This window comes from Scleropages formosus, chromosome 7, assembly GCF_900964775.1.
Source record: "Scleropages formosus chromosome 7, fSclFor1.1, whole genome shotgun sequence".
Taxonomy (NCBI): domain Eukaryota; kingdom Metazoa; phylum Chordata; class Actinopteri; order Osteoglossiformes; family Osteoglossidae; genus Scleropages; species Scleropages formosus.
The window spans coordinates 8361659-8385502 of NC_041812.1; the positions used below are offsets into that span (position 1 = coordinate 8361659).

Below are 23844 nucleotides of genomic sequence, written 5' to 3' on the forward strand. Positions count from 1 at the left end.
TAAATCCATATTAAAATAACTGTTACTGGCATTTTAAATTAATTATGTTTTGAAGTGCATTGATACACAGAATTCAGGCATTGTGAAAGTACCGGTCCATTTCCTTCCCGTGGCCTCCGGACCCCATATTTAAGTACGATTTGCGCATGCGTAGGGCCCTCTTTTACTTTGGGATAATGGCGGGTGAAGAGTGAGTGTTCTTCTGTTCTTTATTAATCTCTTAACATCGTTTTATAAACGTTGTTTGCAATGTATAAGCCACTGGTATATTAACTTTAATTCCTTTATATTTCAGATATAGTGACTATTTTGGTCCCACACATATGTGATTTGTGTCAATTGGAATATTGACGTACAGCATTAGCTGGAGATATTTCTATCTGAAAACGTGGTTCTAAATCTATAATAAAAATGAAATGTGCTGTATCACTCCTCAGGTTACCAGTTTAACCGCCAAACTTTTATCTTTAGTGCCTAAATTGTTGTGTCTTTATCATTTTAATTGGCAAAGTTTATGTAGATGGCCTACGTTGTACAGGCGTGCAATATACACATAAGGTTCATCTTTTACTGAATTTCATGTTCGTGTATGTAGTTGTAATCAGTGAAGTTTTGTGGCGGTTTATAGTAGTCTATAGCTAGTTATGAGTTCAGATAAACGTAGGTCACAACCGGTTATGCATAACTTGACTTCAGCCCAGCAGATTTCAGAGTCTGATTGGTTTCTTATTAAACAGAGCAAAGAAGGTCCCAGCGGTCCCTGAAAGCCTTCTGAAAAGGCGAAAGGCCTTTGCAGCTATGAAGACCCGGCGCATCAAGAAGATGCTTGCTGAAAAGAAGGTGAGGTTTCTGGAAAGGATGCTTTGATAGTTTTGTTCTTTTTTTAATGTTAACTGTTTTTACTTACTATGTGCAGGTGATGTAAAAAGACTGTTTAGGTGTAAGAGGGAAGAACTTGCATTTTACAGGCCCGCAAGGTGCAAAGAAAGCTGATCTACAAGAGGGCTGAAGCCTATCATAAGGAGTACAGGGAGATGTACCGACGTGAGATCCGTTTGTCCAGGATGGCCCGTAAGGTTGGAAACTTCTATGTCCCTGCTGAGCCTAAACTGGCCTTCGTCATCAGGATCAGAGGGTATGTGGTGAGCAAGTCTCTTGAGTGGGAGTCATTAAATTTTCTGTTATGTGGTTAATGATGCTAGCCTTTTTTCCCCATCTTATCGATCATGGTGACAGTTTTCTGATAAGCCAAAACCATCTGAAACCACAGCTAACTGAACACAGAACAGCTGACATTGGTCATTGCCGGTTAACATAAGTCTTGTTTTTCAGCATCAACGGCGTCAGCCCCAAGGTTCGCAAGGTCCTGCAGCTACTGCGTCTCCGGCAGATTTTCAACGGTGTCTTTGTCAAACTTAACAAGGCCTCCATCAACATGCTAAGGATTGCTGAGCCCTACATTGCATGGGGGTAAGATTCTACTGGTTTGTGTTTACAGTGTGCCTACATTAGTTAATTTGTGGAATATTGATCCCAAGGGGCAACTGTTGAGCATATGTTACATTCACCTGAAGACTGATACCTCATTTTGTGCCTGAAATGGCAGAGAAGTTTAGTCCATTTGTAAATGATTCTACTGTCTTGGAGTGAAATATTCATAAGTGTTGTGGTTTAGTTTCCTCTAACAGCTGTTGCAACAATCTCTCTTTGCTAGCTATCCCAATCTCAAGTCTGTACGTGAGCTGATCTACAAGCGTGGCTATGGCAAGGTCAAGAAGCAGCGCATTGCTCTCACAGACAATGCCATCATTGAAAAAGCATTGGGTAAATATCCTGTGCATTTAAAAAGTTTTTGATTTTTTTGTAATACATCTAGAGTGCTGAGGTTGTGGTTTTTCTTACAGGAAAATTCGGGATCATCTGCGTTGAAGACTTGATCCATGAAATCTACACAGTGGGGAAGAACTTCAAGGCAGCCAACAACTTCCTGTGGCCTTTCAAGCTGTCCTCCCCACGTGGAGGCATGAACAAGAAGACCACACACTTTGTAGAGGGGGGTGATGCTGGCAACAGGGAGGACCAGATCAACAGGCTCATCAGACGAATGAACTGAGCAGACAGGTGAGATGCAACTGTCAGCTGTTTTTTTTTTTTTTCTTTTTAACCTTGGTTATTTTATTTTTTGGGGAGTTAGCAACTATTCATGGGTGACCTGTGTTTGAATAAATACAGTAAAATGCAAGATGGCATGAATAGTGGCCAAATTTCATCACAAACTTATATCAATGTACAAACAGCTTGCCAACATTTTTTCTCCAGCATGGGTTGTTTTGAGAGTTTATTACAGCCCAGTGTTTTACTGCCATCATTGATCTTAACTTTACTAAGTCCCCTTCTGGGACTTGATATGACAGCTTTTACATTGTCAGTGCCCCTTACTGTCCTGCCACCTGCTGACTTGTTGGTTTGTTGATCAAATTGCAAGTATACCCCTGGTAGAGTAGGTTGGGCATACAGGTTTGGGTTATACGCCCAAACAACCAAGCAGATGTATACCTGCTTGGTTGTTTGGGCGTATTGTTAAATTGTCACCAGACAATTAAGTTAAAGCTTCCTGTTCTGTGTATGACTCTTCTGTCATTAAGAAGGTACCTAAGATGGGATTGTATTTAAGTATGGGGTTGATTAACATAAAATTGAAGGTGGTTCATATCTATTTAAAAACATCCTAAGTGCGGCATGGTGTAAATTTGGAGTAAAAATTACACAAATTGGAGCTGAAAAAATGTTTACTTAGATTGGAAGTATTTCTCTCATAGGGAGAGCTGAAGTGAAAATGCTTTAGGTTGTGTTTTTCTCATTCTCTTTTGCAGGCATTTTGTTTGCTGGAATCCTGTTGGTCTGTATAGTAAAATAAAACAGTTCCTAAAAATTGTAAACAATGTGGTTGTGTATTGTTTACTGTTTTTGTGTAACACTGACAACCTGTCAAATATGGTAAGTTTTGGAGTTGGACAATGTGTGTGGCCTAGTAGCATAAGAGTTTACAGTACTCAAACTCCACAATTTGATTTTCCCAGAGATACAGAAATAGCATGTAAATTCAACTGTGTTTTCATGTTTCCTGCTACCTGCAGGCTAAACTTACATATGCATGTATTGTCAATTGCAGAACACATGCTGTCAGTTTATAGTTGTGTAGAGAAATATGGGTAAACAGTGTCCTATAAATTTTTGTCCTCCAGTTTACTCAATTGAAACAAGTGGGGTGTGTTTTTAAAAAAAAAAAAAAAAAACCTCCCAAGAGGGGTAATTTCTTCAATGAGTGTCCATGCTGAAAAATTAAGCTTTTCTTCATTAGTGTTCAGTTTCCCCTTTTCATCAATATGTTTCAGGGTTTGACTGAAAAGAACCATATGGCTCATTTCACGTTGGTGTTTAATATAAACACAGATTGGACTGGGACACTATCAAACCAGTCAGTAGGTTCAAACCTATGATGGCACATTAGTTCTAACGGTTACTTTAGAAATGTAGGACAAAGCTATTAACTTAGAGCTGTAGTGCATAGAGCAGTGCTGTAGAAAAGCACCAGGAGGAGATGGAACGGTCACCAGTTTTGTACCACAGATCTCCATCTAGGAGTAGGGTGGGAGGAGTGTTTTTGATGTTTTTTTTTTTTTTCCCCAAATAGATTAGTTGGGGTGGATACTTTGCATAAAGGTCAATGCTCACAGGCCACAAAAGTCAGATATGCACTTTATTATCCAACAGATTGTCATACACAGGAGAGGATGTTGACATCAAAAAGCCCTGTACTCACACGATTGTGGGTGAACATGCTTACAAACACTGGAGACTTTAAAAGACCTACGGGTACCATGATAGTGGAGAATGACTGGAAGCATTTATTTCATTAGAAAAGACTTAAAGTTCCAAAACATAACAAGGTTGGAAGCCATGTCTGTCCTTAAAGAGAGTGGATGCTATGGAGCTGGGGAGTGTGGTGAGTTTTACACAGCAGAACTAAATTTGCCATGGATGTAATGATTGTGAGATGATCAACAATTCATCTTAATATTAATCCACCCAGATCTGTTTATTCAATTCTTATTTAACAAAATATTTGAAGAGTTATGTAAACTATTCTGAAGTCACAGCAGTATGATTCATATGATTCAGGGCAAAAATATTTTTCTGATAAAAGATGTTTCAAAACATGCAGGAAAAGTGGGAAATTTGAGAGCTGTAACTTAAAATTTATTAAAGGATGCCAAAATCTTGTGAAAAATCTACACTGTAATTAATTTGACCTGCAGTGATATTTCACTAAGGGAGATGATCTTTTTATGGCACATGCAGCTCAACAATAAGAGGCAACAAAACCAGATAGGGAACAACTGGACCAGGATGACATCAGCAGACAATGGAAGACACATCTTCCCACCAGTAGGAACACCAAGGCAGATGACTATGAGGAAGTTGAGGGTATTTTTCGAGACCTGTGATACCAGGTGCTATGGACAGCTGGTAGTGTAGTGATTAAAGTTGCTGCCTTAGGACCCAAAAGCTGCAGAGTCAAGTCTCACCTCTAGCTGTAGTACCCTTGAGCAAGGTACTTATCCTAAATTGCTCCAATAAAATTACCCAGCTGTATAAATGGGTAAATAATTGTAAGTTGCTTTGAATAAAAATGAATAAATGAATAAATATAGACTGGACAAGCAAGGAGGAGATGGGGATTAATACAGTCAGCTGGGTTCTTTTTTCCTCCACGGTAATGGTTTCCTTTTATTGTCATTTGTGTTAGTCCACTGCCTACTTCACAGTTCCTCAAAGCTTTGTTTTTAGTTCATCTTTTGTATTTCGTCATTCTGGTTGCAATGTGGCTGTTCCAGAAATGAGCTACACCTTCCCCGAGCACCACTCAAGTTTAAGGTCCAGATGTGAAATAACCCGGTCATATAATCTGATCACAAACGCTTGGATCACCAGACACGAGCTGTAAACACTGTGGGATCAAGTGAAGTTGTTTCCACAGTCCTGTTTGGGTGCTTACCTCTAGCTATGAGCTCATAAGGTAAATTTAAGTCATGCTTGCTCTTGTGCAGACAAAATTTTTTGGAGGATAGGAAAATGGAGAAAAAAGTTAAAAATAAAAATGAAGTGGAACATTTTTGCATCTTTTGTTTCAAAGTTTGCATCTTTGAAAATTCATAACTCAACCATTTGTAACGCTAGAAGTCAGTATGTTACTGAGCAGATGGATGAATTACAGCAAGTCAAGAACCTGAACAACAGAAAACAAACCTTTAACATTCAGTGATGTCCCAGTACTTACATGACCTCAGAACAATACCTTTGTCCTGGCTTTGTTTTCCTGTAAAAAAATAGTTATCTAAAATGCTGTAAAAACTATGGGCTTTTTATAATAATGTAGAAATAGGCACAAATTATTTCTGCCATTTCTTATTCTGGATTTGACAAAAAAATATGTACTAAATGCTATGAATTACTATTTATGTGACATTTTTTATTTGAATGTCATATATAATGGGCCTCATGTACAATAAGTATCTGAATAAGTGAAAATAAATCTGATTTTACATTTTCACAGAGTCATTTTGAACTAGCTCAGAAAGTAAAGATATATTGATCCAAATAAGAAATGAAAAGTTGAAATTTACTCTCCACACCTGATATTTCCATTCCAAAGGAAATGTAGCAGGAGCCTTCTGAGGAAAGTGCCATTTTTGGCTTTTGTCACAGACAATCAACACCTTAGTCGGACATCAGTTGAGATCCAAACCAAAGGCTTTCTTAATATGGCAACATGGTTCATGTGGGATATACTAAATGTTTTAGGTTGGAAATAAGTCTAAAATTTTGATTACTGTTATTAACTATTCATTTGAGATGATTGACTTTACAGTGATTTACCCATTTGCGGTACACTGTAGCACAATGGGCAGTAGACACACCTCCATGGTCACCATAGACAGGCATCTGTGCCTGGTCGCCATGCCTTCTGTCTCCCTATTTAAACCTTCGATTCTCAGCGGGAAAGACAGTCAACAGAACTTAAAACAACAGTCCCAAAATTCAGCCTCTATTACCTGTTTACATTCGTTAAGTTAAATAAATCTTGTTTTTGAGTTCAGAAAGCTAAGTCTCAGCCTGGGCAAAGAATTAGGGAATGTCATAGTGTTCTGACTGTATTAATTCAGGGGAAAACAGATTGAGCGGCGGGTGAGAAATTGGGTTTGAACCGGACACCCAGGCATTACAGTGCCACAGCCCTAACCATGATGTGGTACATAACATGAAAAAAGAACAGGGTGAATTAATACAAATGTTACATACTGTAAGTGCAGTAGCTCAGCTGACCATTTGAATGGATTTGCATGTGACGTTATTGTATCACATCTTATGCAGCTGATTAAATAGTCATTCTCAGTCATAAAGGTTTATATAGGAGAAAGAATATGATATGTTCTGATGTGTAACATTGCAAAAAAGTGAGTAAACAGCATTTGTCAAATTTAATCCACACAGCCAAAGTAATGAACACACAAGGTTGGTTCTTCATTGGGTGGAAGTAGGGCTTTAGGATCAAGACCAGTCAAGGACTGTAATCTGGCTTTACAGGTGGACGAGATGGAGAAGATCTGAGGAAGCGAGAACCTAGACATTGACATAACCTGCTTAGAAACCCTGAAAACCCAAACATCTCCTAAAGGAAACACATCTCACACCTTGATCCATCCTAATGTGAACTCCAATCCTTGAGTCAAAAGGTGCTCAGAAGGAAATACCATGATAATCAGGAGAATACCATCAGGATGATCACGCCGATGGAGAGGAAGTGGAAATAGGATGATTATTCTAATTATGAGGGATTTCCAATAGGATGATTTTGCTAATGAAGAGGAAGTACCAATAAGATGATTATGCTAATCAGGAGGTAGTGCCAGTCCAGTGCATGTGGAATTCTCATGGAGGTGGTAGAAAGTTTTCATGTTTGTAACAAGCAAAAGATCTGATCGGAGTACTGGATATGATTCATAATTATAAATTATAAGGGAAATGTTACATTTGTACTAAAAACATTTCTGCATCCTATATGGAGTTCTATATGGAGCCCTGATGAGAGTGAAAGGTTTCATTGGTCTCTGCGAATGTCCATGAACCCCCCCTCAGAAGGAGAAATGATTGGCCAACCTTGAGGTACATTTCATACGCATGCTGTTTGAAGGACCACTTTATGTTATCATCTTAGCATAAAATCAAAAGCTGAATTTCTAGGTTAAAACTTCTGTCTACTACCTTTGTGCTGTTACATTTCCTCCGTGTCTGTGGTTTGAAGACACGTTTACCAGCTGCTCAGATGGTTCACAATCATATCGAAGAAGAGGTATAGATTCAGAGGACTTGTCATGCCATGCAGAATACCCTCCTTTCCAATTTGTGAGAGTCCCCTGCTCCCTACAGGTTATTAGTCTCCCTGTGGCACATGTTCATGGTGGAGGCAAGAAGCTGCTGTCACCTGGTCTGCTGTGGATCTTTGATGCAAACACATGGTTCTCCCTTGGAGGTCCACCGCGATGTCCGTCGGCCACATTAACATTCATCACCCCCTGGGAACAGTTCTGTGTGGTCACTTTAGGTGAGCAGGGGCTGCAGGAGGCTGTTTCGGTCATGTGGTTCTTCTCCTGGTGGTCCTCGTTGAGGGAAACCATTTCAAAATGCGAACCAAGGCCTGACCTCTTGCTCAGCTCTGATGGCGAGGTGAAAATGCTCCCACAAGGTTTGGAAGAGTTGCCATAACAGGGAGATGAGCAGTGAGAACCGCCATCATCAAAGTGTGACGATCCAGCAAGCTGTAAAGGAGGACTAGCTCTTCTGAACGAGACGTCCTTGTCCTCATCTGGACTCTCGCTGAAATTAACCTTCATACTTTTGTTCAATGGGTGGTTTCCTCTCAGTGAACTTCTGATGGTTTCAGAAACATGGTTCAAATTGTGATTGTCACCTGGAGCAGAAAGCTTAGTGTCCCCAGGGTGAAGGGGCTCTAGCTCATACAAGCCATTCCATGGGGCCTCATCACAGTCAATGTTTGAGATCCTTCTGAGGTCTAAAGAGGGTGGAGCCTTGGCATGTCTCATCTGGCCATGGCTACCTAGAACCTTCTCGTCCTCAGCAAAGTCAGTGGAGCAACTCGTGAAACTATCAGCACTGGATGTACTTCTGCCATCAGTGACAGGGCGCCCTGTTACAGGATCGAACTCAGCTGCAGCTGCACTCTTCTCCAGCATCTTGCTGTGCTTTGGTACCTCTGACAAGGCTGAGGACTGAGTCTTCTGACTGTACATGTCCTCCAGGTTCAACGCGTTCAGGTGCTGAAGACTCGACGTTGGACTGCAGAGATGCTCCTGTGAGTCCAGCTGAGAAGCTGCTTGGAACTTGACATCCGAAGTCCTGGGACTGGTATTGGGCATGATGCGCTTTGAACCTTGCCACCTGTTCGGCGACAGATGGTTGTCCAAGGAACGGTTCTCCTCACCTTTATCTATCGTCACGTCTGCTAACTCTGAACTACGAGCAAAAGTGTCCTTCATGTTCATGGAGACAATACTTCCATTCCTTTTGGCTCGTTCTAGAGCTTCTCGCCTCTTGACGGCTTTCTCCTGTCGCTTCTGCTCCTTGTAGAACTCGGAGAAGTTATTCACAATGATGGGAATAGGCAGGGCGATGACTAGCACACCCGCAATGCAGCACAGTCCACCGACTATTTTGCCAAGGAGTGTTTGTGGGTAGATGTCTCCATAGCCTACAGTTGTCATGGTAATTGTTGCCCACCAAAAGGAAGCGGGAATACTGGTAAATTTTGTGGCATCTTCATCCTTCTCTGCAAAGAAGACAAGGCTGGAGAAGATCATGATACCCATGGCAAGGAAGAGGATAAGCAGACCGAGTTCGTTGTAGCTGCGCCGCAGCGTGAAGCCCAGCGACTGGAGGCCTGTGGAGTGGCGTGCCAGCTTTAGGATGCGGAGGATGCGCATAATGCGGAAGATCTGTACGACTCGCCGCACGTTCTGGAACTGCAGTACGCTCTTGTTGGACTCTGTCAGGAAGATAGTGATGTAGTAGGGCAGGATGGCCAGCAGGTCAATGATGTTCAGAGGACCTTTGAAAAACTTCCACTTGTTGGGCGAGGACAGAAAGCGCAGGGCGTACTCCATGGTGAACCAGGCAATGCAGACGGCCTCAACGTGCGCCAGCTTCGGGTTGTCGGTGGGGTGCCCAAACTCATCGTGCTTCTGAAGTTCCGGCAGGGTGTTCAGGGACAGCGCAATGGTAGACAGCACAATGAACAAGATGGACACAATGGCTAAGATCTGCAGGACAGAGAGAATGAGACAATGGAAAGAAAGGGCACAAAATGAGAGATCAGTGAAAAACTATTCCATTTTTGATTAATTTTGATGAGTGACATTTCTGAATTTGAGGAAGAGGAAAATATTGGAGCAGAAAAAATATCCTCAGTTTGTGTCTGCAGCAACACACAGAACAGCCATTAAATTAACTTTAAATTATACCCTTGATTGTCTCATTATCAGCATGCAGAGCTGATGTAGTTTATTTCAACCAGGAGACAAGAACCGCAGAAGAGTTTGGTGTCAGCTGGAATGATATTGGCCAAGGTTCTCCTAATAGATCTTGTGGCATAAACCAGCCTCACAAAACAAGAAATAGTGTAAAACAAAATAATACCACGCAGCCAAAATACATCGTTTCTCACCATTATGAGGTTAATAAACCTTTAGTGGTTGTTCGTTTCTGACAGCTCAGCGCTGTTATCCTGAGTGATCTTTGTGCTGCTTTGATGGGGTATAAACAGTAACTGTAGCAGGAGCACCTGATGATGTTTGTGCAGTTTGACTGAGACTGCTGACCCAGCTATGGAGACTGATTTGGGATATGACCCCCTACCTCCTTCCCTGGAGGAGGTGAAGTATTCAGAACTTTGTGTTTTGCACATTACTGTCAGACTCACCAAATGTAGTTTCACTACCATGTTTCTCACTTCTTCATCTTTCTCCATTGGCTTCTGGTAGCTGCCTGTCTCAAGTTCAGCATGTGGTTATGACCTACTAGATGGCTAAAGAATCTGCACCCCAATGCCTAGAGGACCTGATCACTCCCTACACCTCAGTAAGAACACTACACTCACAAGCAGTATAAAATCAAAGTCCGCAGGTTCTCAGTTTCGTCCTCAATGTGGAGGAATGATCTTCCCCTGTCCCCCAGAGCTGCTGAATCCCTCCCAGCATTCAAGAAGGGTTTTGAACCCATTTCTTCCAGAGCCATTTCTCTCCTGATCTCCTGAGAGCTACATAAATGAGTGCAGCATCACCTGTTACGATTATCTATGTATTTGCTATTAGAATGTCACGTCTATAGGCAGCCACTTGAGGGATGTGAACCAGCAACATGGTGGTATCAGACACACAGATTATGCATCAATAATCCTGTGTCTGTCTTTGTCTTTTGTTGAATATAGTTTTGCTTACTCTGGGTTTTGTAGCACTCCTAAAAATTACTGTAAATATACAGTAAATGTACAGTACACACAGTACGCTATCACACTATCCCTGTTCTTTCCACAAGATGGTGCTCCTTAACTCCTCCACAGCCTCCCATACTGTAGTTACCTAACATGTGACACTTTTTCTACACAATAAAATGTATGAAAACCATCTTATGAAAACTTTTCTGACAGTCCCATCTTTTAATTAAAATGCACACGACATTAAAGTCTTTACATGACCTAATCCAGTATGACAGCTGAGAACACTTTCCTCAATTAATAAAATACAGTACATATTTGTCCATAGCAAAAATCTTGTCTGTTTGATCCTTTTTCTTCAGAAAAAGTGTCGATACGTTTCAAGATAACGTGCTGCACTTTATAACAATGAAATGTGACTATTTATTAAAGTGTCATCTGGTATTTCTAGAAAAGGAGGAGGAAGGGAAATCAATGAGTGAGAAGAGGGACCATAAATCTGATGTCGTAAAGCTGAAGATAGGACCTGATCCCAGTCCATCGAAAACGCTTCAATCTTCCTTCCTTTGATGAAAATCGTTTAGATGTTTGATTGAGTCACGTCACAAAACTGTATTTCTAAGAAAAATGTATTTTATACTGAATGTATTCTCAGCAGTTTGAGGCCACTGTAGCCTTTAAGGTACCAGGTCTTTAGGGCCACCAAGACTCTCAGGTCTCCAACTTTCCTCTACTCTGGGGCTGCAGTGTTCAGGTTCAACACAGGAGCTCCACACCACCGTTCCACCGGCACCGTGATCCTGATGCAACCCAACAGCCTCATCCGGGTTCTGATCTCATTTATCCTCAAATACAAAGGGGGAGAATATGAAAGGTAGAAGTTTTGTATGATATTTAATGTGGTTATGTACTTAATAATCACTGTCTCCTGAGGGTCACAGATTCTAAATTTAATGTGAGCCTAACAGAATGAAAGCGGTGAGACTAAAGGGAACACGTTCCACATGAATCAAAATGATCTTCATTTTCTTCAGAGTGTCTTTTTTTGGGCCATTTTCTAAGTGCAGTTCAAATAGCTGATGCCCCTTTGATCTCCTTTTCATGAGGTGTGCATCTATGATTATTATTATTTTTACTGCGCTGTTAATCTGACAGAATACTTCAGCCACTTATACAGCTAGGTAATTTTTACTATATCATGTCAGAGTAAGCACACTGTTCAAGGTGAGTACAGCAAGTTCAAGCCGAGCTTGAACCAGCAGCCTACAGTCTAACTGTCTAAAACCACTTGGCCACCTGCTGTACGAAGGGTGTATTGCGTGTTTTAACGGCTGCCTCTCGTGTTAAATACAACCACTCGGTAACAGTTTTATTAAGTCAAAACATACAAAGAAAAAAACATTTCAGCAGGTAAACAGTCAGTTTTTCTGGACTCCACCTTTACTGAGTGTACTGTAGAACATACTGTACAACACCAACCTCTTCCCCATCTGATCTCCTCACTACACCACCCGTTGCCATAAATGAAAGAATCGTACTCTGCCTGAGGAGCAGCCAGTGTCAGAGTTTAAATCTTAGTCCCTTCATTACTACACTCTGATGAAGAAGTTGAAGGTTGAGTTATTTGTGGAGAACCGTTAACCTCAGCAGAACATCAGACTCAGCACAGAAACTAAAGATCATCTTGATCAATAGTGGGCTTATTTATAGCAGGGTGACATGAAGGAGGTTAGACTTTGTGTGTTTTGTTTCACCAGGGGGCTGATCTGGAGAGGACCGCTTATACCCTGAAAGAGGCACTGAGTGAATAAACCTAAAGAGAGATGAATTCATTCTTCTGGACACACACATTTCCAAAGTGAAACTGCCTGTAGGTCCCTTCTATAGATGTAAAGCCTCAAATGCCTTTCAGGTCAAGTCATGTCTTATGCCTCTGTGGTCATACCTTTGTGGTTTTCATCATGGAAGACCACAGTCACCCTGCATGAGCACTTTTCTCTTTTCTGCCCTCTGGCAAGCAGCTTAGATCTATTCGAACCCGCACTGCTAGATTCAGGGATAGCTTTTACTCCAATGCTGTAAAAATGTTCAACGCACACTAATGCGCAACACCAATAACGATACTGGACTCAACACTGTCACTTTTGCAACTTGATCTCTCCAAGCCCATCACTAGCACTGTCACTTTATTGTCTTGGAATTATGTTGGCTATTCATTGCTATCTCTGTACGTTTGTGTATTTTGTACTTTGTAGTACTATCTACTGTATCTTGGATCGTCTATAGTCTGCGGAGAAGCATTCAAGCAAGAATCTCATAGTACTTTGTACACTGTACTTGTACATGTGACAATAAACTTTACTAGGATCCCAGCCTGGCGCTGAACTTGAGGCCTCTTTAGTTTAATCAGTCATGTTTTGTTTAAAGTATAGAAGAGCCCTTTTGAGTAAAGTTAGCAGTGAAAAAGAGTCAAAGGTGTGGTTTGTGTTCTTCTATGATGAACATCCCATTATTGAAAATAGACATCTACATGTGGAACCACCTGCTCTTCTGGCAGCTTCTTACCGACACCTGATATGCCACATGGATTTGCACCAGAGAACACATCTTAATGAATGTCCTTCCACTGGCTTCCCCAGAACCACAGGCTGAAACACTGGCAAAAAAAAAATGTTCAGTGGGAATCATGTGGAGAAAGGTAAACCTAATCAGCCCATCAATACCATAAGAAGTCCATGTTATTTTGAACTCGGAACAAACCCAGGATGTTGAATTGCTTTCGTATAACCTCAGTGAACAGCTGCGGTCTCCTCGCATTGAGTGTTCCACAGAAAGACTCACTTTCCTCAATGTGTAAGAAAATCGAACAGGTACCAGGTGTATTTCAGATATCTGCCCTGTTCTCCGTAACACCTTCAGCTCACTATGAAGTATATCAACAGACATGAACCCAACAGCTAAGAAAACCTGAGCGGCATAGAAAACCTTTCAAAAGAACATCCAAAGAAATGGAGTAAAGGTACAAGTGCTGTGCTACACTCCATACACATTCATTCAGTGTGATGATTTACACACACACATTTTCTGAACCGCTTGTCCCATACGGGGTCATGGGGAACCGGCACCTAACCCGGCAACTCAGGGCATAAGGTTGGAGGGAGAGGGGACACACCCAGGACGGGACGCCAGTCCGTCGCAAGGCACCCCAAGCGGGATCGAACCCCAGACCCACTGGAGAGCAGGACCTGGTCCAACCCATTGCACCACCGTGCCCCCATTGATGATTTGCAATTTATATTGAACAAAAATGAATAAATGCTTTGCATTGTCCATGTAATTTAAATTTGTTCAATGGCGCAGTCCAATCAGAGAACGTGGGAGGCCTCACACCCCGTCGATTTCCGCTAGATTCCAGTTCCCCAGTGACACTGATCAGTGGAGAAGGGGGGGACTGGGTGTACCTCCACCAAACCGCTGTAAGGCCGTCAAAACATAGCAACAAATACACCGACAATGCTCTAGGTAGAGGCAACATGGCATGGGCCATGTCAGGAGCAGAGAACCCTGCCATTCTCTTTCTTTAAACTATCATTTATCTCATTTGTTATTCTTTTTCTATTAAGATTTAAATAACATATAATATTTCATCACACAAATGAAGTGTGCTAACGATGCTTTTTTATCCATTTGGTTGTATAACATGTTTCTTCACTGTCCCCGATCTCTCTGTGTGCTGACTGGCATCAGCCCAAAGTAATAAACATTTATTTTATGGGTAAATCCGGGTGCTAAATCTGGAATTAGACTAATCGAAAAACACGAGCATACACACTTTCTATCAAGCAATTGTACATTTAACTCAGTTACATTGCATCTAATAAAAAGTATGCTCAGTAAAAGTACATCATAGTTCCATATGTAATACGACAGTTTTACTTTGCTCCCACTCAAGAGTATCATGAACAGCAAAGCTCTTTACCTCCAGCTACAGTTACTGACCCCAGCTGATCAAACCTGTTTAAACTGTATTTATAGCTGTTTTCACAAACACTGGGGACAACGCAACAGCCTCTCAGGAAAGGATGGAGAACTGGGCCCGAAGGCTTAGTGCCAGATGGAGATTTTTATTCAAAATCTAACATTTAATAACACTGGAAAAGGAAATTATTGTCATGGTTAAAAAATTACTACATAAAAACCCATTTCATTAATCAGGGCTGATATACTCAAATGGATCTGAGTGATTTATGTAGATTTATACCCCAGAAATACTAATCTCTGCCAAACACAGACCACCTGGGGCCCTTTGTCCCATCAGAGCCAATGTCTCCTACACCTACAGTACAGTACATGAGTCCCATGTCCTGACCTACAACAGGGCAGATTCACAAGACAGCAGGTCGTGAAACCATAAAAGTCTGTATTTATGGGCAGTTACATCACACTGATAAACCCCAACTTCAGCTGCGTACAGGAACATCAGTGACTCAAACTCGATTTGAACAAAGCGACCAAATCTGAACAGCAACAAACTGGAGTCTTTCTAACTGGACCGTGACCACGCTGCAGCCCGTGCGCGTTCGGAGTACTCAGCTACAGGATGACTGGAGCTTGGCAGGTCCACCGAGGAAGACCTGTTGGTATTACTTTAAATGCATCATTATTTTTATTATGAAACGAAGCTACTATCATGCCCAAGGGAGCCATTAGAGTTGGAGCTGATGATGTAATGATTTCCTGCCACTTAAATGAGGTTAATTGTAAGAATGCTTTATTAGAACCCCAGCCTGGGATTGCAGCTAACAGACATCAGCCAAGTCTGGAGAAGGAGGTACCTATAGAAGGCATCTGATCCTTGAAAGTCTCCTTAAGGCTCTACACTTGTCTGCAGATCTAGAGGCAAAGATCTCTGGAGGGTTAATCAGTGGTGGAGGTCACACTTGGCTCCTTTTGCATACATGTGAATCAGGATGAGCTACAGTGCACGGGAGACAAGAGAAGCTGTCAACAGGTGAACATCCACAAACGAGCAGGTACAGGTGTATTTCAGAGAGCAGAGCTCCTGTGATGGCCTAAAGCCATGGGCAAACAGGCATCCACCCTTGAGAAAGAGCTTCAAGGAGAGGAACAAGTCTGAGCCGAAACGCTCGTCTCGGTTTTCCGGCGGTCGAAGCACCGATGTTGAAATCACGTAACAGCAGCAGGTCACGTGACAGCAAAGACTTGAACCAGTCACTCACTGGCGAGCCTCTGAAGCAAGGCAAAGCGTTTCGGGGAAGTGCAGAGACACCCGACGTGTCCGTGCAACAGAACGGGCGTTACTGTTATTATCCCCATTAGCCGCAGCAAGGCTCCCAGCTGCTCCTTTATCAATTTGCCCTCTATCTGAGGTTTCCAGCACTCTGCGATTTCCATTAAAACTTTCAGCTCTGCTCACAGGGGATGAGTTGCATTAGAACAACACACACTTAAAAGCCTCCCTTCCTGCACCGCACGAGGAAGTAGATCTGGTGTCAATTAGGCTGCTGGGTTGGGTGTAGCAGCTCTGGAGCTGTCTCCACATCCCTCCCGACGCTCCCGCCCCTCTGACTTTCCAACATTCACGTCAGTCGGCATGTGTGGCAGAGATGACTTAACTCCACAGTGCGCGATATCTGATGAGCACAAGGGATACACACGCTGATCATTACTGTCACATCAGATCTGTTCTGGAGTTTCACAGATATATTCAGCCCGTTTCTCAGAAATTCCACAACCTTTCGGCTAATTTTGGTTCTCGTTAATTATCGGGAGGTGTCTCTCCGGTCATTTCTACAGAACGTGAACTTGAACCGGGGTTCGGTCCCAAGAGTCGTATCCGAGCAGCGCATCAGATATAAATGCGCAGCACGCTGGCATTTCCTGGAGCTCTTTTCCGCTGGGGTTGAATGCTGCCAGCTCAAGGAGTTCCACATGAAAGGAGAGAATTTCATTGGATAAGTTACTGTAAAAGTTGTACACAGTAGTGTTTATCTCAGTATTCGCTAGAAGGATTTGGATGGTGGGTATAAAGTTAAGGACAACAGGACTGACAAATAATTTGAGACAAATAATGTGATGTGCAATGTTTTTGCAGGTATGAATCCCTTTGCATGTTTGTTCCCTGCAAGGCTCTCCTTCAGTTAAGGTTTGACTCGATGGACATTTTAATTCTCATCATCCTGCGGAAGCACGAACAACGCCACTATATTTACATGAAGAAGCTGCAGCTGATGTGATACTGTCAAAGAATTTCACAATTAGTTATGAAACTGCTCTAGACACGACCAGTGGCATCATCCTGCATTGCTCCCTGGTCACATGCAATTCAATTTCAGCAATGTGAAGCTCAGGTCAAAAAAATCTCCTCCATTAGAGAATTCACCTTTCATTACCAAGGAAATCTTTCTTCCAGGGCATCAGTGAATGAGCAGGAAGTGACCAGCTGTGTTGGTACAGCAAGATACTGAGCACAGATTTACTTAGAAGTGACTCACTCACTCACACTGTCTGAACCGCTTGTCTCATACAGGGTCGTGAGAAGCCAGAGCCTAACCCAGCAACACAGGGCATAAGCCTGGAGGGGGAGGGGACACACCCAGGACGGGACACCAGTCTGTCACATGGCACCCCAAGCGGGACTTGAACACCAGACCTACCGGAAAGCAGGACCCGGTCCAACCCACTGCACCACCGCATCCCCCTAGAAGTGAATTATTCATTATTATAACTGGAGGTAGTTAATGAATTCTTCCTTACTGTTATAGATATATGATGTCATGTTTTGTGCTTAGAAGTGAAATCATATATTCATGTGCTTCCTGACTTGTCTTTCAGACCGATTTCTTTAGAGCAAGACAAGACTGTACTACTGCTGCCTGTTTGCAGGATGACTGTTGTTGACTTCCTTACAGATATGTGTGTATGATGTCATCTTTGTGACACGACCTGTTGGAGTTCGACAGTACGGCTAAAGAGCTGCTGTCAGTCTTACTGATTCCCATGAATTATTAGATGTGTTCTAGTTTCCTGCTGCATCTCTAGCAACAAACGTCTGCTAATTAAACATTTTGGTACCCCGTTCAGGCACTCAGCACATCGACCTCGGACCCTGAGGCTGAGTAGCTCCTCTCTAACAGCAGCAGTAAACAAACAAAGCAAAAGGAAAAGAGTAAAAACTGCAGAACCTGTAAGGAATTTGGCAGGAGTGTGAAACACAAAAGGTTGTGATTCTGTAAGTCAAACAACAAATCAAATATGCACTTTCTGATGATGATCAAATTCAAGCTGATTTATCACTTTTGCCCATTTTCTGTGTAATACAATCCATTTTGGACTCACATTATTCCATTGCTGTAATGGTCACTTTAACCCACTGTATTATCCTTTACAATAAAAGAGCGTTAATATTTTAAGATGCATATTATAAATTCTTGACCCTCTGGTAGACCTCCCCACTCACACTGACTGTTACGCAGGAGCCCACTTCTCATGTAGATCTTAACATTCACCTTAGCTGCCACAGAGGAGTTTGGCTTCTCCAGGAGGTCCCAGAGCTTCTTCCTCTTATCAGCACAGCAGGTGTTTTCAAACTCATCCCCGTCCTTCTCCCTGAGGGTCTCTGCCTCTCTGCGTAACTCCTCGTTCATCTGCTCCTTCTTCTGGTGGTAGCGTGCCTGGCAGCAGGATTCAAGGTAGATTTCGTCGATGCCCCAGTAGTCGAGCTCCTGGCCAAAAGACAGTGCACACATCTCCTCCATCATGTGCAGCTTGCCCGTCCTGTAGAAGTTCAGGATGGAGGTGAAGGCCCCTGGGTGCCGGTCAAAAAAGAACTCGGGGTCACTCAGATTATAGTCATCGCAGATCTCCAGCAGAGACTCGTTGGTGTTGCAGTCTCGCAGCTTGCCCAGCCTGGTTCTGGGGAGCCTATCCAAGGTTCTCCACAACACTTCATGTGTAAGACCTCCAACGTTGACCTTCACCCTCCTGCATCGAGCCTTGGCTCGAAGGATCTCCGTAGGCTCAGGGGGGGATGAGTCAACCCTTGAACCTGCTTTCTCTGCCATGACCCTTGTGGCTGGAATGTGAAGACCAAAAAAATAGGTCAAAAGAGACAGAAACCAAAGGACAATATGAGCATAGTGACCATCTTTAGATGGTTCCTTCCATGGAGATACAGAAAAATGACATAATAATGGATGCACTCTAGGTTCAGAAGGTAGAAATTTTCCCCTGATCACAGTTTCAGAACATCTGAAGCAAGATATTAGAATGTTGTTATAAAGCAGGAGTTCTTAAGTTGTACTGAGTTGTTTATAAGGATAGACCAGCCAAACAGTTTGTCGGCTGGTTGAAGTCCCAAAGTCCCCAGAAACACGGAAGGTTCCTCAGACCCATTGAATATGACCTTCCTGTATGAGCCAGCGCACTGGGCTCATTTTTTCATATTTATCTGCCTTTAAAGTTTACATATTTATGGTCCAAATGGATAAAATAAAATCACTTGTTTACCACATGTGAGCTTTTCATTCACAGCTTATTTGATATTGAAGCTGATAGGAAGTGGAGGGACCTGTTTTCGTACCACAGCTCTGTAAAGCAGTCAGTACAGCACTGAGCAATAATATTATCATTCTTTTTAGCACATTGAGACAACATGTAGAGGATCCAGTACTGTAATATTTACACCCCTTTGCTGTAACGACCACACCGGGTTACTACAATAATCATACCAGTACTAGTTTTTCCCGCATATGAATCATTACTGTTCGTCTGTTACAATTTAGTCACATTTAATAAAACTTCCATAAAACGGTTCAAACCGCTCACAACAAAATTGGAGATATTAACGTGTTACTATTTTTTTTGAAGAATAACAAGTATTTAGATACATGTGTCTACGTGTATGTATGTATGTACGTATGTATCACTTTTTATTCTTAAGGAATTAGTTCTCAACTAATTTCCGCTTTAAAAAGTGAATTAAATCAAGTGAAACTAGTAAATCAATGTCCGTTGACAATGATTCAGTTCTAGGAACATTTATTACACTGATTTTGCCATGTAATACTAAGAATAAACATTTTCACTAATAAAAAAAATCTGCTCTTACCTTCGACAGGAGAATTGAGTCAGACGGAAAGAACATCCCTCATTGTGTGTGAGCTAAAATAATAAAACACATCTCTCTCCCTTCCCGACATAAAATTTACACCCGTTATAGTGTGTGAAATAAACTGGAATAACCGGTGTGTCGATTCGGCAAACAGCGGAGAAGGAGGAGTTTTCACCACAGCGGAGCGACTCGCAGCGTGGAGTTCTCTCTCACTCTCACACACACACACACACACACACACACACACACAGCGAAAAAGACATGACAAAGGAAAATGCGCTGTGCATCACAGATGGTGAGCAGATGTCACACAAATCAATACTTTATTTGACATCATTGAAACACACACATTTGGTCATTAAAGTCATTATGATGTATGATAAGAGAGTCTGGGGACATACAGCAATTATGAGCAGAGCTGTCAGGGAATTACAGCATCATGTAAAAGACACCATGCAAGGCAAAGAGAAGACAAGTCTTGCTGCTAAAAACAAGTTCTTGTGTTTCATCTGAACAGCTCAGTGAGTCAGTTCCATGTCTCCAGCCTGCTTTCTGTTCCCAAACAGTGCTGTCTTTTGGAGCTGTCGGGGTGTCGGCTAGAAGGTGTGTTGCTTCGCATCCCATTTAGCCCCATCCCAGACCAGTGAACCTTCAGAACCATGGACAGCGATGCGCTTTTCCGCTTCGCACACACCACACCTGAGACAGGTAAGGGAAGTCCAGCGCTCCGCAGCCCTCGCTGATTCTGGGCCCTGAAGGAAAATGGTCAGCATTGTGTTGCCATTGAGTCCCAAATCTGAGTTTCAAAGCTTTATTGTCACATCTAGTTTATAGTCGCAAGACATGAAAATCCTTTGTCTAGTTTTATGAACAGCACGACGTCACAGTGGCATAGAGGCAGAGACGGGACATGGAGAAATCGGAAAAAAAAATCATAAAACCAGCAAAAAAGAAAAGCCATCAAAACCAGAATATGTTTATCAGCATTGGAATTTTTGCTGTATTAATGTTATCAGTTAGTTGGTGTTCTGTGTTAAAGTATCCTGGAATGGTAGGTCTGTACACTGAGCTCTTGTCAGTTATTTACGCATGTATAAGACAGGGTAATTTTTTACATATCAGTTCAGTTCCTTGATCATAGGTACTACAGCTGGATTAGGGATTCAAACCCAGACCCCTGATTATAAGGTGATGGTTATAACCAACACACTCTGTCATGGAACATATGCATGAACACACAGTGTTTTATTTCCCATTACAATTGACTGGTACCAGGACAGGGTGAAAACAACGTTCTGAGCGGCAATAAAAGTTAATTTAAAATAAAAATTATTAATAAAACTATTTTAAAAAATCTCCCTAGGTATACTCAATCTCACATCCCCTCTGAATGAAATATAAGAACACAAAGCATGATTATTTTTGCCTAAAATTTTAGTAATATTCTGTTTACCAAATATTATGCATGGAAAATAGCGAACCAATCATAGCTTGATATGCAAATAGGCTGAAGCTCAGGCCCCGCCCCCTGACCTAGCACAGCCCTGAGAACATCCCAGGGCCTTGTGAGACTCTAAGGGGGGGGTCGGGAAGGCTGGGGAGGGTAATTGTCTTCATGTTCTACTCTAATGGCTTTGTTGGCAAGGAAAACGCAGCAAATTACCGAGAGAACCACTTGAGCTCACAGGAGTTTCCCTCCATCATCTCTCCATCGACGTTAGAGACAGAGACCGAGTGGCACGGTCGGGCCGCTGAGTTTCCGGTCGGCTCGCCCGTTGAATGATGCTCACAATTAGAGGCGCACTTGGCTTTGAAATGTTCCATTACTTAAACTGTTTTTCTTTTTTTTAATTCTTAATTATATTTCTCCACCCTTTCCTTCTTGCTTGTATAAACCTCTGGCCAGCGGCTCAGCGAGGTCTGCAGAAGCGATAATGCATCTATGAAAGTGTGTGGAGCCCCGAGTGGAGAGCGACACCTTGTGTTCGTATTGGAAATAGGCGGACAGTGGCTTCTGAACAAAGGTTGAAAATAGCGATAATATTCCCAGGCAAGGTATTCAATAAATACATTAATAGAAAAAAAAACATAAATCATATTATTGATTGCGTACGTCATTAAAGGTTCTTTTTCATCTGATAGGTATGAGTAATAAACAAGTTTCAAGGAAAAAAAGATTACGCCTTTGACATATACACCTGTTCGTCTAGCAAAAATATAACGTTCAAGTTTAAATTGTTCGGAAGGCTAAGTGAGTAAAACACGGTAAAAATTGGAGCTCTCGGTAGAGGTATAAGATTGCTTTCATTTCCTCTTCCTTTCCCACCCACGGAGAAGCTTCATAGAAGGACTGTAAGGAAATTCCTGTAGTGAGCGGTTTATTCCACAAGGTGGCGACAAAACCCGGTTCTGTTCTACAACGGAGGTTCTTCAGCGCAGGTCGGTGGATGGGCTTGCTTTGCAAATAACACTCATGTAATTAAATAAAAGTTCAAATTAAAATAAAACACTACCATGCCACTCTTTGTATGACATAACGGATTGTGAAAGAAATCAACTGTCACAAATAAATTCAGTGGAATATTTTCCCCAAGTTTATTTCCGATCATTTTTCTGGGAAAGGTTTTTGATTTTACTAGGGGTCTGTGGGTTGAAAAGTTTATCAGCTTCTGCTGTAGAGTAACATGACTCCTAACTTCAATACAGTTCTACATTTAGGTGAGGTGCAGCACAGCAGAACACCACAAGCGCAGAGATTATTGCAGTTTATTGCCTGTGAAATGTCCCTGGCACAAAAAAAAATTAATCAGAAAAAAATTGTCTGTGGATTCTGTGAATCCATCTCGGTGTTCCTGTGCAGTCTGCATGTCCTCCAGATGTTCCTCCCATAGTCCAAAGATGTGTTTCGGATGAATCGGTGCCTCTAAATTGCCCTTAGTGTGTTTTTCTGTTTATGTGTGTGCATGTGTGTATGTCTGTGACTACCCTATGATTTTCCAGAGTGTTCCCTGACTAGCTTTGCACATTATGCTTTCAGGATAGTCTCCAGACCACAGTGACCCTGACTTAAAAAGTAGTCAGTGGTAGTGAGTAATGAATTTAAAAAGCCCTTGATCAAGCTATTTACGTTGAATTAATTCTGTAAAAATACATGCTGCACGAATGGGTAAAAATTTTTAGTGTACATATCTGACTTTGGATGCCATCTGGGAGAAACCCATTACATAAATAAGTGATAAACTGGCTTGTGTTTCCTGGGCTGGATGTCTGAGTGGGTCCCTGTGTCCCTCATTGCTGCGGACACCTGGGCGCCTTCAGGGCTGCGGGTGGAACCGAGTGAATATTGCTCTGCTGTAAATGTGTCACACTGAACGATGAGTCCTGCAGCCTGTAGACTGAAAAGAAGCCCGCTGTCCAAAACAACAGTTATTACAAAACGAGTAACAGCTACCTCCATTATTAAGTCTGTTTTCCATATAACCAGGGCTCCTTGTTTGAGTTTGCTGTAAATCATTGTTCATCACTATAAGAACTGCACCACTCTGCAGAGCTCAACAAACACTGTGACACTGAATGTATTGAATTAGGTAATTAGCTCAGGCCCTTTACACATAAATCACTGTTTACATTAAAGAAGGTTTCTATGACTGGCCAGTGTACACATGACAAATGCAGTTATGGAACATGACACACATCCTAGGAGGACAGAAGGCTACAGGTGGACTGCTAACCAATCATCAGACAGATATATGCATGATTTCTTATGTCTAAAATACTGTTTCACAGATCACTCATTTGATGTGATGATCACCTAGTCAGTTTCACCATCAGCGTTGTCTACCATAAGTATTTAAAACCAAGTCTGTACAATACATATTCTGTAGCAATTCTCCATGATCTTAGCCCATCCGACACTGCTGTTTTCATATGGTGTAAATTATAATCGTGAGGTTATTGTTAGCCAGTTCTTGGCACACCCTTACCGTGATTTTCTCTTTTATCTTATGACAAATCAGCTTATAGCATCTTGTCTTCCACTACAGTGTGTCCTTGGACCCCCAGGGATTTAAATTCTCTTTACTTTACTACCTTTTTACAGGAATGATTGTTTTTCTCCATTGCCCAGTGGTTTATAATTACA

At 42.0% G+C, this 23844-nt stretch overlaps 2 protein-coding genes and 1 non-coding gene across 3 annotated transcripts; 2 read left to right on the forward strand and 1 right to left on the reverse strand.

Moving 5' to 3' along the window:
- Nucleotides 1-162: 162 nt before the first annotated feature.
- On the forward strand, nucleotides 163-2939 carry rpl7 (ribosomal protein L7). The gene is made up of 7 exons (XM_018757483.1): nucleotides 163-190; nucleotides 738-840; nucleotides 969-1135; nucleotides 1333-1470; nucleotides 1715-1824; nucleotides 1905-2121; nucleotides 2874-2939. Exons 1-6 carry the CDS (start codon nucleotides 177-179, stop codon nucleotides 2111-2113), a joined length of 741 nt encoding a protein of 246 aa, XP_018612999.1. The 5' UTR covers nucleotides 163-176; the 3' UTR covers nucleotides 2114-2121; nucleotides 2874-2939.
- LOC114910994 (small nucleolar SNORD12/SNORD106) lies at nucleotides 1183-1271 on the forward strand. The gene has a single exon (XR_003797841.1). It is a non-coding gene; the product is annotated as a small nucleolar SNORD12/SNORD106 (small nucleolar RNA).
- Nucleotides 2940-7517: 4578 nt separating the features above from the next.
- On the reverse strand, nucleotides 7518-19794 carry kcnb2a (potassium voltage-gated channel subfamily B member 2a). Its single transcript, XM_018757569.2, has 3 exons — nucleotides 19701-19794; nucleotides 18100-18665; nucleotides 7518-9398 (listed from the first exon to the last, which is right to left on the reverse strand). Exons 2-3 carry the CDS (start codon nucleotides 18652-18654, stop codon nucleotides 7518-7520), a joined length of 2436 nt encoding a protein of 811 aa, XP_018613085.1. The 5' UTR covers nucleotides 18655-18665; nucleotides 19701-19794.
- Between the last annotated feature and the right edge of the window lie 4050 nt (nucleotides 19795-23844).

What these genes read in the sequence shown, in the direction of transcription:
- rpl7 (XM_018757483.1), top strand. An exon ending in AGATGCTTGCTGAAAAGAAG is followed by an intron (nt 841 to 968) that starts GTGAGGTTTCTG and finishes TGCATTTTACAG; the next exon opens with GCCCGCAAGGTGCAAAGAAA. An exon ending in GAGCCCTACATTGCATGGGG is followed by an intron (nt 1,471 to 1,714) that starts GTAAGATTCTAC and finishes TCTCTTTGCTAG; the next exon opens with CTATCCCAATCTCAAGTCTG.
- kcnb2a (XM_018757569.2), bottom strand. Translation starts at nt 18,654, where the DNA reads ATGGCAGAGAAAGCAGGTTCAAGGGTTGACTCATCCCCCCCTGAGCCT. An exon ending in ACTCCTCTGTGGCAGCTAAG is followed by an intron (nt 9,399 to 18,099) that starts GTGAATGTTAAG and finishes TCTGTCCTGCAG; the next exon opens with ATCTTAGCCATTGTGTCCAT.